Source organism: Lagenorhynchus albirostris, chromosome 9, assembly GCF_949774975.1.
Source record: "Lagenorhynchus albirostris chromosome 9, mLagAlb1.1, whole genome shotgun sequence".
Lineage (NCBI taxonomy): Eukaryota > Metazoa > Chordata > Mammalia > Artiodactyla > Delphinidae > Lagenorhynchus > Lagenorhynchus albirostris.
Window position 1 is genome coordinate 25,164,548 of NC_083103.1, and position 15,323 is coordinate 25,179,870.

A 15,323-nucleotide genomic window follows, 5' to 3' on the forward strand; every position below is an offset into this window, starting at 1 on the left:
GGTTTTTATAGTTAATCTTTTAACAAGAATTACAGAACTTATAATGAGCTTTCTATAAAACTTACACGTTTTACATTTTTACATTTGCACTGATAAAGGAAAATATTATTTGAAAGAGTAATATATGTTTATTGCAGAAAAATTAGAAAAATGTAAGCATAAAGAGAAGAAACATCCGTATTCCCACTTTCACCACTTAGCCTTTCTAGATGTAGCTATCTATAAAATCTTTAACCTTTTTTGTAACTTAAGTTTTTTACATGATAGCATATTTTGTGTTGTTTATTATACAAAATCACTTTTAAATATGCCAAAGTAGTTCATTTTAGATATATGCTTTGTTTTTTAAATAATTTTTTTTTTTTTGGCTGTGCTTGGTCTTCGTTGCTGTGCCTGGGCTTTCTCTAGTTGCGGCGAGCGGGGGCTACTCTTCGTTGCGGTGCGCGGGCTTCTCCTTGCGGTGGCTTCCCTTGTTGCGGAGCACGGGCTCTAGGCACGTGGGCTTCAGTAGTTGTGGCACGCCGGCTCTAGAGCACAGGCTCAGTAGTTGTGGCGCACAGGCTTAGCTGCTCCGCAGCATGTGGGATCTAACCGGACCAGGGATTTAACCCATGTCGCCTGCACTGGCAGGCGGATTCTTAAACCACTGCACCACCAGGGAAGCCCTAGATATATGCTTTTTAACCAGGCCTTTATTGTTGTGCATTCATATAGTTTCCAGTTTTTGCTTTATGAGAAACTAACATAAATACAATTTTACTTAAATATCTTTACACATTTATAACTTCTTTACATTTATCCTTTAGACTTGATTATTTCACTATCAAAGGTTGCTGACATCATCTTTCAAAAATTTCAGGTCATGATATTTTTTAATTGCTTCAGAATTTCAGTAAAAATGGCCAATGTATAGTTTGCACAAGAGTAGGGAGAAAAAAGATTAAATAAATGTACAATTTTGGTGAGAAAGATGATTAGGAGATTATTTAATATTTTTTAAAGGGAACCTGAAATTAGGTTATTTCGTTAACAAAATAGAAATAAACTATGCTTAGAAGATTGAGAAAACTGGAATTGGATCATAAAATACAGGTGTAGGTTTTAACTTCTTGGATAAAATTAAAAGGGCATCAAAGGCAGAGTTACAGAATGTGATTGTAATTTCTGAACTAAAGAGTATTTGAAAAGCAGCATTGAAAAAAACATAATATTTTAGTCTCAGGAATGAATGTACTGTAATTTTCATAGAATGAGGAAATCATCATTCATAAGTCTATGTTGATAGGGAAATACTGGAAGAGTAGGCAAGTTGCTCAAAAAGTAGAGAAATGTAATCCACTGGATTTATATCCACTTCATTGTAGAAGTTTAATCCTGATTTTGAAAAGTGGTTTTAAGAAAAGATAGAGATGAAGCGTTACCCATGATATTATGTATCTAGTATACATGTTGATTCAGCAGTATTAAAGTGTACACAGAATTAGTAACAAAGAAATGCATAGAAAAACTTATGATGGGGCTTCCCTGGTGGCGCAGTGGTTGAGAGTCCGCCAGCCGATGCAGGAGACACGGGTTCGTGCCCTGGTCCGGGAAGATCCCACATCCCGCGGAGCGGCTAGGCCCGTGAGCCACGGCCGCTGAGCCTGCAACAACAGTGAGAGGCCCGCGTACCGCAAAAAAAAAAAAACAACTTATGATGCCAGTTGATGCCACTGAAAATTAGGCAAGCAAATTGATATTCTGATAGGAATCTATCAAAATGGGAAAGAAATTATCTTGATTTATGAAACTAGAATGATCAGAGGAATGATTAAAATAAGGCTTTTGCCCAATGATAATTCAATTGTTAATTTTTTAAAAATAACAATTCTCAATATGCAGTGAGAAGTATTGTGAAAGATGAAAGAACTGTAAATGGTTTTCTACTCTAAAAATTTTCACTACATGTTAAAAAGTTGTGTGACTATACTAATGGGAGATTAACTCAGCAAAATGAGAGTAGAGTGAGATACTTTCTAAGGCAATGTATAAAGTTCACGTAGCAATCTTAGAGAAATTATAGTATTGAATAATATTTTAAGTTTGCCTGGAAGCATTTTTATTTTGTTAAGTGAACAATTCATAAAAGCTAAAAATTAAGGTAGCAGGCTCGAGAAGACTATAAATGGATGTGAAAGAAATAAACTGATATTAGGCTTTTAAGAGAAGTGAATCAGCACACCTACCTGAGCACTTCCCCGGTTGTGCAGTACAGAACTGATTCCATTTTCGAGATCAGTGGCTTATAAACTTGGTTCTCTTGACATTTCTGGTAGCTCGAGGATCTCAAACGATTGTACACATTTCTCATTCTCAACTTTAATTTACCATTTAGAAAGAAAATCTATGTCATACATCGATGTTGAGGTCGCATGGGGGGGGTTGTAGGGGGGCTAGAGTAGCAAAACCAATGGAGCCATGAAGATGAGTGATGTTTTGATACTTTAGAACAAACTACTCACTTCTCAAAAAGTGAAATATCCTGCTCTGTTTTTCTTATTCAGAGTTTGCAGATTATTTTTGAAAAGTAATGATTTGGCCTGGTGTTTACAAAGTGTGTTTACTGGGAGCAAAGAGTTTAGACATTAAGTGAAATAGGCTGAGTCTATAAATGTCAAGTGAGGATTGTTGACAGATGCCCTATAAATTGGGACAAAATCAAATTTAGGTCAAAGTTTTACCTTTGACATTCTTGGTTGAAATTAATTTTGCCTGATTTGCTAGCAATTACTTAATAACTGTTTCAGCTTGGTAGGCCTGGCTGAGGATTTGAGAGCATTTAAGAATGAGTTTTAAATGGAGATGTTTATAACCAGAGAAAAATACCAACGAATTACTCAGAAGAGGAATTTACTGACCCAAGTCAGCTATGATTTTCTTTCTTTTCTTTTAAAAAAACAAAAACCCATTTCTCTTTGCTGCTGTGAAATTGTGTTATAGAAATAAAATCTGTCACAGAAATAACTGAGACAGAAAAATTCTCTATTCTCTCAGTGATAACAGTTTTGGCTAACAGTTTTGCGTGCATTTCTCCTGAGTTTATGTCTCTTGCACTCTAGATAGAGACACAGAGGGGGTGGGATGAGGAGGATAAGTAGACTGGATAAACATACCAAATGTGTGCCCAATTTTAAAATTCCACTTCCTTTAAAAAATATATTGTGGACATATTTCCATTCAGTATTATAAATATACATCATTATGTTAAAGTTTTATGTATATATGCATAATCCATTCCATTGTTTAGACAAAGCATAATTTATTTAGTCAGTCTGCCTTTGGTCTTTTAAGTTTCCAGGCTTTTCTCTACCACAAGCACTCTTTCAATGAACATCCTCATACCTATCTATGTCTTGCTAAAGAGCAATGTAGTGTAATAGCTACGAGCTCAGTTGTGCAATATTGGGCAACTTACTAAACCTTCCTCAGTTTTGTCATCTTTAAGTAGTAAATAATAATAGTAACTTTACTTGAGTGTTGTTCTAAGGATTGAATGAGTTAATACATATAAACTCTTAGAGTAGTGCTTACATACCTTAAGTATTTAATAAATGCTGTTGGTATTAGCAGTATTTTGTCATTGATTTCAACTTCTAAGAAGTTGAATTGTTTCAGCTTTTAAATTTAAATTTGTAATAGATAAGCAATAATTTTCTTATTTTCAGATCCACGGATCTTTCCTATACCCAGAGTTCCTTTTGACCTGTGGCCTATCCCACCATCCACCACATCTTTTTCTTATAATGCTCTTTGACTTCTCTGATGTGATTTTTATCCTTTTTCTCTTATCTCAAGTACTCTTTGGAGTTCTTTTCCTTTTCTCTGCCTGAATAATGGATAATTTTTGAGAAATTAATCTTTACTTGTCTGTGTATTCTCTTCTTCAGAGAATATACTTAATGCCTTAGGTATTACATGCTCTAGGTATATATAAATTTTTTTTAAACAAGTGACTCAAATGTACATCTTTAATCCCACTGTCTTATTTGAAAACCAATACCTTATCTCCTAACTGTAAACAGTTTCTACCTGAATTTATGGTCATCGCAAATGTAATAAAAAGTAAACTTTATTGAGCAGCAACTACTATAACATTTTCCATTTTTGTTCCCATGAAAAAATGACTATTGTTTTTTGCTCTATATTACTGTTTTGCTCTCCCTGTTCTCCCTCTCCCAAGCCCAGGCCACTATTATCCCACTTAAGGATGATAGCAACAGCCTCTTAGCTATTCTCTCAGCTAGTGGCTGCTTGCCTCATTCCATGGCACTGAAAGCCACCTCTGTCTTCTTTCCTACCTTTACCCCCTCAAACCGCCCCCGCCCACACACAGATGAGCCATAGTTTCTGTACTTTCCTTATTGTGTGATAGCCAATTTTTGTGTATCAGATTTAAACTCTGCTTGGCTTTTTAGGCCTCCTGTAATGGACCTCCACCACAATTAGCTAACCTATTTTCCTAATACCTATTCTTTCTTGTGTGAATGTTTTCACTGTTCTACAGAAACTCATGTTATTTCACGAATTTACAGAAACTTTTTCTCATTAATGGCCAGGATTCCATCTGAACAATAAAACTTTTCCTTGGTAACTCTAATTTGCATGGAACGCCTGTTCCTCTGGATTTTATAAGACATGGCACAAGTAGAAAATAATTTAAATTTAGTCCTGTGTTCTTTCCAATAATTTTATGATTCTAACTAGATTATAAGCTCTTTGATAGAGTTCAGGTCCATATTCCCATATCTACTTGGTAAATCCTAAACATGCTACAAATACTTTTTAGTTGGTTCAGAAAAGTAGATTAATTAATACGTAATTTGGTTAGTACAAAGAATCAAAATGAACATAAATTTAATCCAAAACTGAAGATAATCATATTTTTGATTAGCACATTTTAATGTCAATCATACTGAGACTATAAATGGTCTATACTTTACACTCATATTTAACAAATGTTATTTCTTTGCACATTTTAAGTACCTTGAGGAACTGGAAATTTATGGGACAACAACATGGTTTTGGCCAATCTGTTAAATGTAAATCCGTGTATGTGTATGTAGGCATACATTTGTAACTACATTTAATAGGAAAATTATGGAAATAGTACAGTATATTATAGGAAAAATTAGGAAGCATAGATAAGCAAACATTTTAAACTACCTAGTTTATTTATCTGACTCCCTCACTAAAATATAACTCCATGAACTATAAAACTTAGTTTAATCCACCACTGTATCTCTAGAGATAGAAAAGAGCCTGCCACATAGGCACACAATTATTTGTTGAATAAAAATGAATTTACTGGCAGATACTCCTCTCCTGATACCTTTACTTTAAAATTGGGACTGGGTGGAAAGGAAAATTTTCTGCAGCTTCTCTGGCAACTTAAAAATCTGTTGTTTGATCTTAGAGTTCATTCCTCAATGTTTCCCAAATTCATTAAATCTGCTTACATTTTGTAATTTTCTAAGACATAATTTCCAAGGCATAGCGGATTGAAAACAGAAAAGAGTAGTGAAAAAGAGTAAATTAATGGAAGATGGGGTTTGTATTTAGGATTCCATTTGCTTTCAGGTTTCAGGATTGGGGCTGAGCTTTTTGGATAATAAGAGAAGCAGAATCAGGCAGCTTCTGCAGCTCAAACTTAATTTAAATTGGTTGTCCTAAATTCCACGAAAGCGCATGTGCTGTGCTTTAGAGTAGAAAAGATGTAGGGGACAAATTAAGAATGCGGGTTTATGATTAATTCAGTTATTCATCACATTTGTCCTAAGCAACTGCCATGTTAACTCGCTTGAGATGGGGCCTAGCTCTGCCTCTGCTGTGTGGACCAGTAGTGTCTTAAAACACAAGTATGGACTTGCCCCAAATGGTTATTATGTGAAAACCTAAACAAAATATATAGAGACTTACTTTTTCTTTAGATTGGTTTGCTAATTTACTTTCCTCTCTAGAGTCATCTTGCCAGTTGGGGTCACTTGTCAAATGTGTTTTTGAACCATTCAAAATAAATTATACAGTTGCTTATTAATTATTCTTATACTTGATAATTTAAAAAATAACATTAAAAAGTTCTGATGTTATGGGATTTGGTGGGGTTATTTTCCCCAAGCTATATCATAAGAAAAAAAAAATGAATTTGAGGAAATCAGCCAAAATGCTGTTGATATGTAGAGGTTTATTTCTCTGATAAGAAAAATGCTAGCTATAATTATAGACATTTATACTGCCATTTTATAAATTGTTCAATGAAATATTAAAATATGTTCTTAACAGCAGCTATGAAAAACTTATTTTTGAGCAGTGAAATATTGTGGCTTCTTTAGATCTTCATATAAAAAGGTTCCAGGTAAAAGGTATAGCTAATCTAAACTATGTTATAAATGAACATTACCACAGGTTTTTTTAGATTTTTCTGACAATGTTTACTTTTAAAAATTAAATAATCTACTGTAAATGATCATTAGTTCCAATAACTGCCCAGAGGATAGTTTTAGTTTCAAAAGACAATGTTTAGTTAATGCTTGGGAAGTAATTGTGGAAGTTAACAAACAACTAGACATAGGAAGTGTTCAAAAGTTAGGAACAGATCTGTGTTTGTTCAGTGTTATACTTGTTTTCACTCTCCCCCAAATAACTAGTCATTTGAATTTAATTAAATTTAAAGTTTAATTAATCTTGCTAGAATTCCAACTGTCTTCTCCCTTTATAAAATGAAAATATTAGGAAGTTGACAATTTTATTTTTTATTTTCTCTTATTTTTTTGGCCTGGCCACGTGGCTGGTGGGACCCTAGTTCCCTGACCAAGGACCAAACCCAGTGAGAACGAGGCGTCCTAACCACTGGACTGCCAGGAAATTCCCAGCTGACAATTTTTTAAAATTTAGTCCTTTTTCTCCACCACAACTTTTCATATTTTGGTAAAATTCAAATGATTCATTCATATTGCAGTTGTATGACAAATTTTGATGATAAATAGATATATCGAAGGATAAATATTAAAATTATCCTAAATTTTTTCTTGGAATGATTTTTTTTAATTACAAAAATAATATACCGTGTTATTAGAAGCTTTGGAAAAAACAATCATTCCATCACACTATCATATAAATTGTTCATTTTTTGGTATATTTCCAACCACTTAAAAACTTTTTCGCATTAGGATAACTTAGGATTCCTGTTTATAAAAGCCAGAAATCTACATTTTTAACAATCACCTGAGATGATTGTTTGCAAGTTAGAGAACCAAAGACTAAAAATAATTTTTTGTTTGTTTGTATTTGGCCACGGCCTGCGGCCTGAGGGATCTTAATTCCCTGACCAGGGATGGAACCCACGCCCCCTGCAGTGGAAGTGGAGTCCTAACGACTAGACCACCAGGGAATTCCCTAAAGATAATTTTTTAAGACCCCTGTTATTTAAACTTACATAACATTACTTTTAATGTAATAGATAAGATATGAGCAAGTTCTAGTAATCTTTGCAAAATTGTGTGTATGTATATATATATATATATATATATATATAATGGGCTTTAAATGGAGGCATTTATTTTTATTGAAGTATAGTTGCTTACAATGTTATATAAGTTACAGGTGTACAATATAGTGATTCACAATTTTTAAGATTATACTCCATTTATAATTATTATAAAATATTGGCTATATTCCCCATGTTGTAACTATATCCTTGTAGCTTGTTTTGTACCTAATAGTTTGTACCTCTTAATCCCCTACCCCTATATTGCCCCTCCCCCTCTTCCCTCTCCTCACTGGTAACTACTAGTTTGTTCTCTATATCTGTGAGTCTGCTTCTTTTTTGTTATATTCACTGGTTTGTTGTATTTTTTAGATTCCACATGTAAGTGATATCATACAGTATTTGTCTTTCTCTGTCTTATTTCACTTAGTATAATGCCCTCCAAGTCCATCCATGTTGCTGTAAATGGCAAAATTTTGTTCTTTTTCATGAATGAGTGGTATTCCATTGTATATATTTACCACATCTTCTTTATCCATTCTGTTGATGGACACTTAGGTTGCATACATATCTTGGCAATTATAAATAATGCTGCTATGAACATTGGGGTGCATGTATATTTTCAAATTAGTATTTTTAGTTTTTTTGGATATATATACCCAGGAGTGGAATTTCTGATCATATGATTCTGTTTTTAGTTTTTTGAGAAAACTCCATACTGTTTTCTACAGCGGTTGCACAAGTTTACATTCCCACCAACAGTGTTATTTTTAACACTTATTATTTTTAACCATTTACATTTTCTTTTCTAGGAATTGCCTATTCATATTCTTTGCCAATTTTCCCAAAGAATAGTTTCGGTTTTCCTGGCCAGTTGTAAGAACTGTATATAATCTGTCATCTACACTTGGGAATCTGGTGACTTGAATTTGTCTTACTTCACTCCTACTCTCAACTCAACCTATTTACTGAGCCAAGCAGCCGGATGCAAGGAAACCTCAGATTCTATTGCAGTCTCGAAGAACAGGGCTGGTGGAGTGCCTAGGACAAAGAATAAGAAACTGACTCAGAAATACTTGGCACCCTTCCACTGTCTTTCTGCCCCAGAGGAATGTTGACATCAGCCTGGCCTCCAGGAAACCAAAAAAGAGCCACACTGGCAGGCTGAGTCCTCCCTACTCTTGAGCAAAGATTTCTCTCTGTTTTTTTGTCAGAAGACTACCAACAGCCAACTTGCTGTTTACACCTGCTACACAGCTCTCGTGGTAGAGAAGGGTCAACTACAACACTGGGACTGCCAACTCTGAGCTCAGGGAATAGATGGAAGAAATAACTGCATATCTAAGGAGCCAGCAACAAGAAAGGAATATAAACAAGCTGTTGGGACAGGCCCCCAGCAAAATAGAGCTGCTGGAGGAGAGAGAAAATAACTTGAACAAAATAATAGGAGCACAGTGAGATTGAAAGTGCAGTATTTAAAAAAATAAAAAAACCTCTGGCGCCAAAAGCCATTATTTTTGAACCAACTACAGCAATAGGTCAACTGGAGGAAAATGATAACATGGAGACTTAAATTTGTGGCCTAGAGAATCTAGTGGAAGAAGTTTCTTGGTTTTTTGTTTGTTTGTTTTTGCGGTACACGGGCCTCTCACTGTTGTGGCCTCTCCTGTTGCAGAACACAGGCTCTGGACGTGCAGGCTCAGCAGCCATGGCTCAAGGGCCCAGCCGCTCCGCGGCATGTGGGATCTTCCCGGACCGGGGTATGAACCCGTGTTCCCTGCATCGGCAGGCGGACTCTCAACCACTGTGCCACCAGGGAAGCCCGGAAGAAGTATTTTTAAACTTAGAGCCAAAAGGCAAAGAAAGGGTAAAAATAACAGATTTTGAGGATAGAAGAAGTAGACCTAATGTGTATAATAGGAGTTCAATAAGGAAAAAAAAGGAACAGATTGAAGAGAGGCAATAATTTAAAAAACAGGAAGAGTCTCGAGCTGAAAGACACGACTAGCTTCAAAGGGCGTGCTGAGTCCTTGGCAGAATTCATGGTAACAATAAATGTCAATTACTAAGTTCTCACTCTGCTAGGCAGTGTTCTAAGGGCTTTCCATTTATTAACTCATTGAGTCCTTACAATAGCCCTACAAAATAGGTACTATTATCCCCCCTAATTCAGAAGAGGAAAAATGGTTAAGTGTATAGTCAAAAAGTGAACCCAAGAGATTTGACTCCAGAGCCTTGACTAAACTGCCTCAAAGAGCAAAGACCTATATTTAAGCAAATCCTGTTACAGTTTATGAACTCTGAAGATCAAGGGTGAAATCTTACAAGTTACAGAGAGAAAGAGCAAGTAATCAGCAAAAGAAAAAGAGCCTGTTACCAGAGTTCCGATCTGCCTCACCTTAAGCCAGAAAGCAGTGGGAAAATTTATCTATACTACTGATTGAAAAGGACCACAAGCCAAGGTTTCTCTAAGCAGTCAAATTATTCACCTATCAAGCGATACAAAGATTTGCTGATATATCACAATTGGATAACTAACCCCACCTACCTTCTGATGAAAATACTCAAAAAAAGGGAATTCTAATAGTATTTATTTAACCTTTGTCTTCGCACATGCAACTCCTTCTGCCTGGAATAACTCCTCCCTTTCTTTACCAGTCTAACAACTCTGTTTTTAATTAAAATTGAATTGACTTACAATATTGTGTTAGTTTCAAGCGTACAGCAAAGTGTGTGTGTGTGTGTGTGTGTGTATATATACATTTCAGATTATTTTCTATAATATGTTATTACAAGATATTGAATATAGTTTCTTGTGCTATACAGTAAATCCTTATTGCTTATCTATTTTATGTATAGTAACTTGTGTCTGTTAATCCCATACTCCTGATTTATCCCTTTCCCCTTCCCTTTCCCCTTTGGTAATCATAAGTCTGTTTTCTATGTCTCTGAGTCTGTTTCTGTTTTGTATATAGATTCATTTGTATTATTTTTTAGATTCCATATATAAGTGATATATAATATTTGTCTTTCTCTGACTTACTTCACTTAGTATATTCTCTAGGTTCATCCATGTTGCTGCAAATGGCAATATTTCATTCTTTTTTATGGCTGAGTAATATACCATTGTATATATATATATACCACATCTTCTTAAGCCATTTGTTTCTTGATAGACACTTGGGTTGCTCCTATGTCTTGACTATTGTAAATAGTGCTGCTGTGAACATTAGGGTACATGTACCTTTTCAAATTAGAGTTTTCGTCTTTTCCAGATACATGCTCAGGAGTGGGATTGCTGGATCATATGGTAGCTCTATTTTTAATGTTTTTTTTTTTTTTTTTTTTTTTTTTTTGCGGTACGCGGGCCTCTCACTGTTGTGGTCTCTCCCGTTGTGGAGCACAGGCTCCAGACGCGCAGGCCTAGCGGCCATGGCTCACGGGCCTATCCGCTCCGTGGCATGTGGGATCCTCCCAGACCGGGGCATGAACCCGTGTCCCCTGCATCGGCAGGCGGACTCTCAACCACTGCGCCACCAGGGAAGCCCTATTTTTAATTTTTAAGGGAACCTCCATACTGTCCTCCATAGGGGCTGCACCAATTTACATTCCCACCAACAGTGTAGGAGGGTTCCCTTTTCTCCACATCGTCTCCAGCATTTATTGTTTGTAGACTTTTTGATGATAGCCATTCTGACCTCACACCTCATTCTTAACATCTTCACTTCTTCCAGGACATCTTTTGCAACCCCATAAGTCTGAGTTTTATGCTCCTCCTAAATGCTCCCATAGCACCCTGTAGTTCCCCCATCTTGACACTTGTTTTCCCTGTAAAATTGTAAGCTCTATGAGGACATAGGCAGACTATGCATGTTTTGTTCACTGTGGTAGCCCCAGTGCCTAGCACAGCGCCTGGAGTATAGTAAATTGACTGAGTGATTAAAATTTATTTGTAGTCAAAATTCAGAAATCTTTTTTGCTACCCTACTCAGATTGTTCTAGTAGTAGCTATTCAGGGAAAATAAAGCTTTAAGTTTGTCTTCATTAGATACTTAAAGCCCTATTCAAGTATGCCTTGTTTATATTTATTCATCTTGTGACTGTTTTATAAAATTTTAAATTCACAAAAGTTCAACATAAATGAGCTTATAAAAATTTTTCCGTATAGAATTAATTTATGTAAGGCATATTTATAATGCATATTATCCATATTGGGTTCAAACTTCTATTTGTTATTTTCAAAAGGCAGAATTAAATAGGAAAGTGTAGAAATGAATTTACAAGCTTAATCAAAACACTCAGAGATAGTGATAGTACTCTAAAAAGAATGGTGTTAATTCTATATTTTTCTCTGTTTCTCTCCAGATTAAAGCTAAAAATTATGACAAGGTCGAAAAGGTGAGTCCTCTTAAATATTTTGAATGTATGCTGAAGTTTAATTTAGGACTTAACGTATATAAGGCAAATACAGTAAAATGTTAACAATTGTTGAATCTAGCTAGTGATTATATAGGAGTTCATTGTACTTATTCAGCCCTTTTGTATGCTTGAAAATGTTCATAATAAAATCTTGGGGGAATTCCCTGGTGGCACAGTGGTTAAGAATCCGCCTGCCAATGCAGGGGGCACAGGTTCGAGCTCTGGTCTGGGAAGATCCCACATGCCACGGAGCACCTAAGCCTGTGTGTGCCACAACTACTGAGCCTGTGCTCTACAGTCCGTGAGCCACAACTACTGAAGCCTGTGTGCCTAGAGCCTGTGCTCTGCAACAAGAGAAGCCACCGCAATGAGAAGCCTGCGCACGGCAACAAAGAGTAACCCCGCTCACTGCAGCTAGAGAAAGCCTGCACGCAGCAATGAAGACCCAACACAAAAATAAAAAAATAAATAAATTTTTAAAAATAAAATAAAATTTTGGAAAAGAAAATAATTAGACTCTGCTGACCAAAATTATGAGAATGATTTTGATTATCTAAACAAAATAGAGGGAGTTGTTATTTGACATCTATTTGTAAGAAGATAAATTTATGAAAGGAGCTGAATTTGTTTCTTTAATGTTTCATTTCAGCTATGTACATGTGAAATTTATTTAACTGTGGATTCTGATAATATTTTATTGTATTTACAGCTATTTCAGAGATGCCTTATGAAGGTTTTGCACATTGACTTATGGAAGTGTTATCTTTCATATGTCCGAGAAACCAAGGGTAAACTACCAAGTTACAAGTAAGTTAACTCAGGAGCTTAAGAATGCAAGTCATCCCGAGGCACACAGTCAATCCCATAGAAACTCACACCTCTTAACTCCAGAGGGTGAAGCAACTTAAGATTTGAAAAGTCAGGATTCTCTGAGAAGTAAGTAAACCATGGAAAAAAATGCTTCAAAGAAAGCCACTGGCATTAGATTTATTCTGGAGAATTGAATCATCCAAGCCCTCTTCTATATTGAAACACTGTACATTTGCAACTCCAAAGCACTTTGTTGACAGGCTTGTTGACAAACTTTAATAAAAAGCATCTTATTACTTGTCATGGCACCACTCCTGGCAGGTTACATTGTAATATGCTACTTAAGTATTCCAAGGCATCTTTGACAATGGTATTGTTGTATAGTTGACCTCCTCACTAGGACTTACCCCCACCTATCTATCTTTGTTGAATCTAAATAATGGACCTTCTCAAATGCTGTTTTTGTATATGACAAATAGGCAGATTATTTCTATAACCAGAATTCTATCTTTGTTTTTCTTTTCTTCATTATTATTATCTTACACTGAAGAAGTTCTTTCTCCCTAAATTTTATGTCAGAGCTAATAGATCTTTAGACATAACTTACCTTCTTAATCAAAGAACCAGATATTTCCCCATTTGAATCTTCTACATGTAAGATTAGGCAATTTAAAGGCTATAAAGAGGGGACTTCCCTGATGGTCCAGTGGTTAAGACTTTGCCTTCCAATGCAGGGGGTGCAGGTTTGATCCCTGGTCAGGGAGCTAAGATCCCACATGCGTGGCCAAAAAACCAAAACATAAAACGGAAGCAATATTGTAACAAATTCAATAAGGACTTTAAAAATGGTCCACATCAAAAAAAAGTCTTAAAAAATTAATAAATGATATAAAGATAAATAAAACATGGCCTCTATCTTTGATAAGCTTACAAGTAGTAGGTAAAAGAAACAAAGTACATAATGACATTGACAAGCTAAACACAAAAGAACTTAGTCTTTATATTTTGTTTTTATACTTGCAAAGATGTCTTTACATTTTGTTTGTATAAGCGGTTTAAATGCTGTTCTGATCATATGATCAGAAATCATGATTATGTTTTAGCTGTAGATACATTTTAATAACATGCAATTTTTTCTATAAGAAACATGTCTTTCACGTTTATTTCAGAGAAAAAATGGCTCAAGCATATGACTTTGCACTGGATAAAATTGGAATGGAAATTATGTCTTATCAGGTAGAGTTAAATTTTTTTTAATACATACATTTAAAAAATTTGAAACTACTAAGAAAGATGCTAACATTTTATTTTATTTCTTAGATTTGGGTGGATTACATCAATTTCTTAAAAGGCGTGTAAGTATTTTTATAGTTTTATTTTCTGTGTGAACAGTTGATTTAGCTATAATATAATTGATGGCATTTCTTACCCAATGCCAGGGAAGCTGTTGGATCTTATGCAGAAAATCAGAGAATAACAGCTGTTCGAAGAGTTTATCAACGAGGTTGTGTTAATCCCATGATCAACATTGAACAACTGTGGAGAGACTATAACAAGTATGAAGAGGTAAATTAGGCCACAGTAATTTATTATTATGACCAAGCCATTTAAATTTTTATGCACTGTGGATTTGTGGAGGCTAGCCTTTCTAATATCAGGTATCTGGATATCAGTGCTGCATACGTTTGTTTTCATATTGATTGTAATGAAAGAACCATTCCTAATGTTTCGAGAGTCTCATTTTACTGTTGAGTTATTTTTAGAGACTACTCTGGGAGAATTATAATTCTTACCAAACCATTTTTAATCAGTGCTAAACCATATCCACACAGTCATACACACACATGTTGCCACTGATCTCTTATGAAACAGTTCCTTTTTAGAACTGCTTTTCTAGTAGTAATGATGAGTTGCAATGCCCCTCTTTCACCTGGTTACAGTGATGTGATTATTCCCTTGTAATTGTGAGATGTAGGGCTGTGGTCCAAGATCTTTGTCTCATAAGAAAATGATTTAACAAACTGAACTAATAAGCCCGTTATGTAAACATACATGCCAAGTAAGCTCTATCTTTAAAAGAAAGTTCCTCACATGTCCACTGTGATTTGGAAGAACTATGTAGGGTATTGAAACTGTTCCCTCATAGGCATGAGCAGTGGTTCTCAAACATTTTGGTCTTGGGATTTTAAAAAGTATTAAAGACCGCAAAGAACTTTTAATTTTAATGTGGCTTTTACCTATGAATATTTAGCATATTGGAATTAAAACTGAGAAAGTTTCAAGATATTTATTAATTCATTTAAAGTTTGCAGTAGTAGACTCCTTATATTTTAACATAAATAGTATTAAAACAAATATTTTCCAAAATAAGAAAAAATTCAGTGAGAAGAGTGGCATTATTTCATAGTTTTGCAAATCTCTTTGGTATTTAGCTTAATAGAAGACAGATTTTCATATCTGCTTCTAAATTCTATCTGCTATGCTGTTGAATGTCACGTAGCTTCTGAAAAACTCCACTGTATATTTGTGAGAGAGGCAAATCATGTCTTAGTATTGTTTGAAAATTGTTTTG

The 15,323-nt window shown here is 35.1% G+C and overlaps 1 protein-coding gene across 2 annotated transcripts in view; it reads left to right on the top strand.

Annotated features, from left to right (window-relative positions):
- CSTF3 (cleavage stimulation factor subunit 3) overlaps window positions 1-15,323 on the top strand; it is a 71,217-nt gene that overhangs the window by 37,272 nt on the left and 18,622 nt on the right. For both annotated transcript variants that reach the window (XM_060159447.1, XM_060159448.1), the window contains 5 exons: window positions 11,888-11,920; window positions 12,651-12,748; window positions 13,921-13,987; window positions 14,072-14,106; window positions 14,191-14,317. In XM_060159447.1, the coding sequence (XP_060015430.1) occupies window positions 11,888-11,920; window positions 12,651-12,748; window positions 13,921-13,987; window positions 14,072-14,106; window positions 14,191-14,317 (360 nt within the window). The remainder of the gene's footprint in view (window positions 1-11,887; window positions 11,921-12,650; window positions 12,749-13,920; window positions 13,988-14,071; window positions 14,107-14,190; window positions 14,318-15,323) is intronic.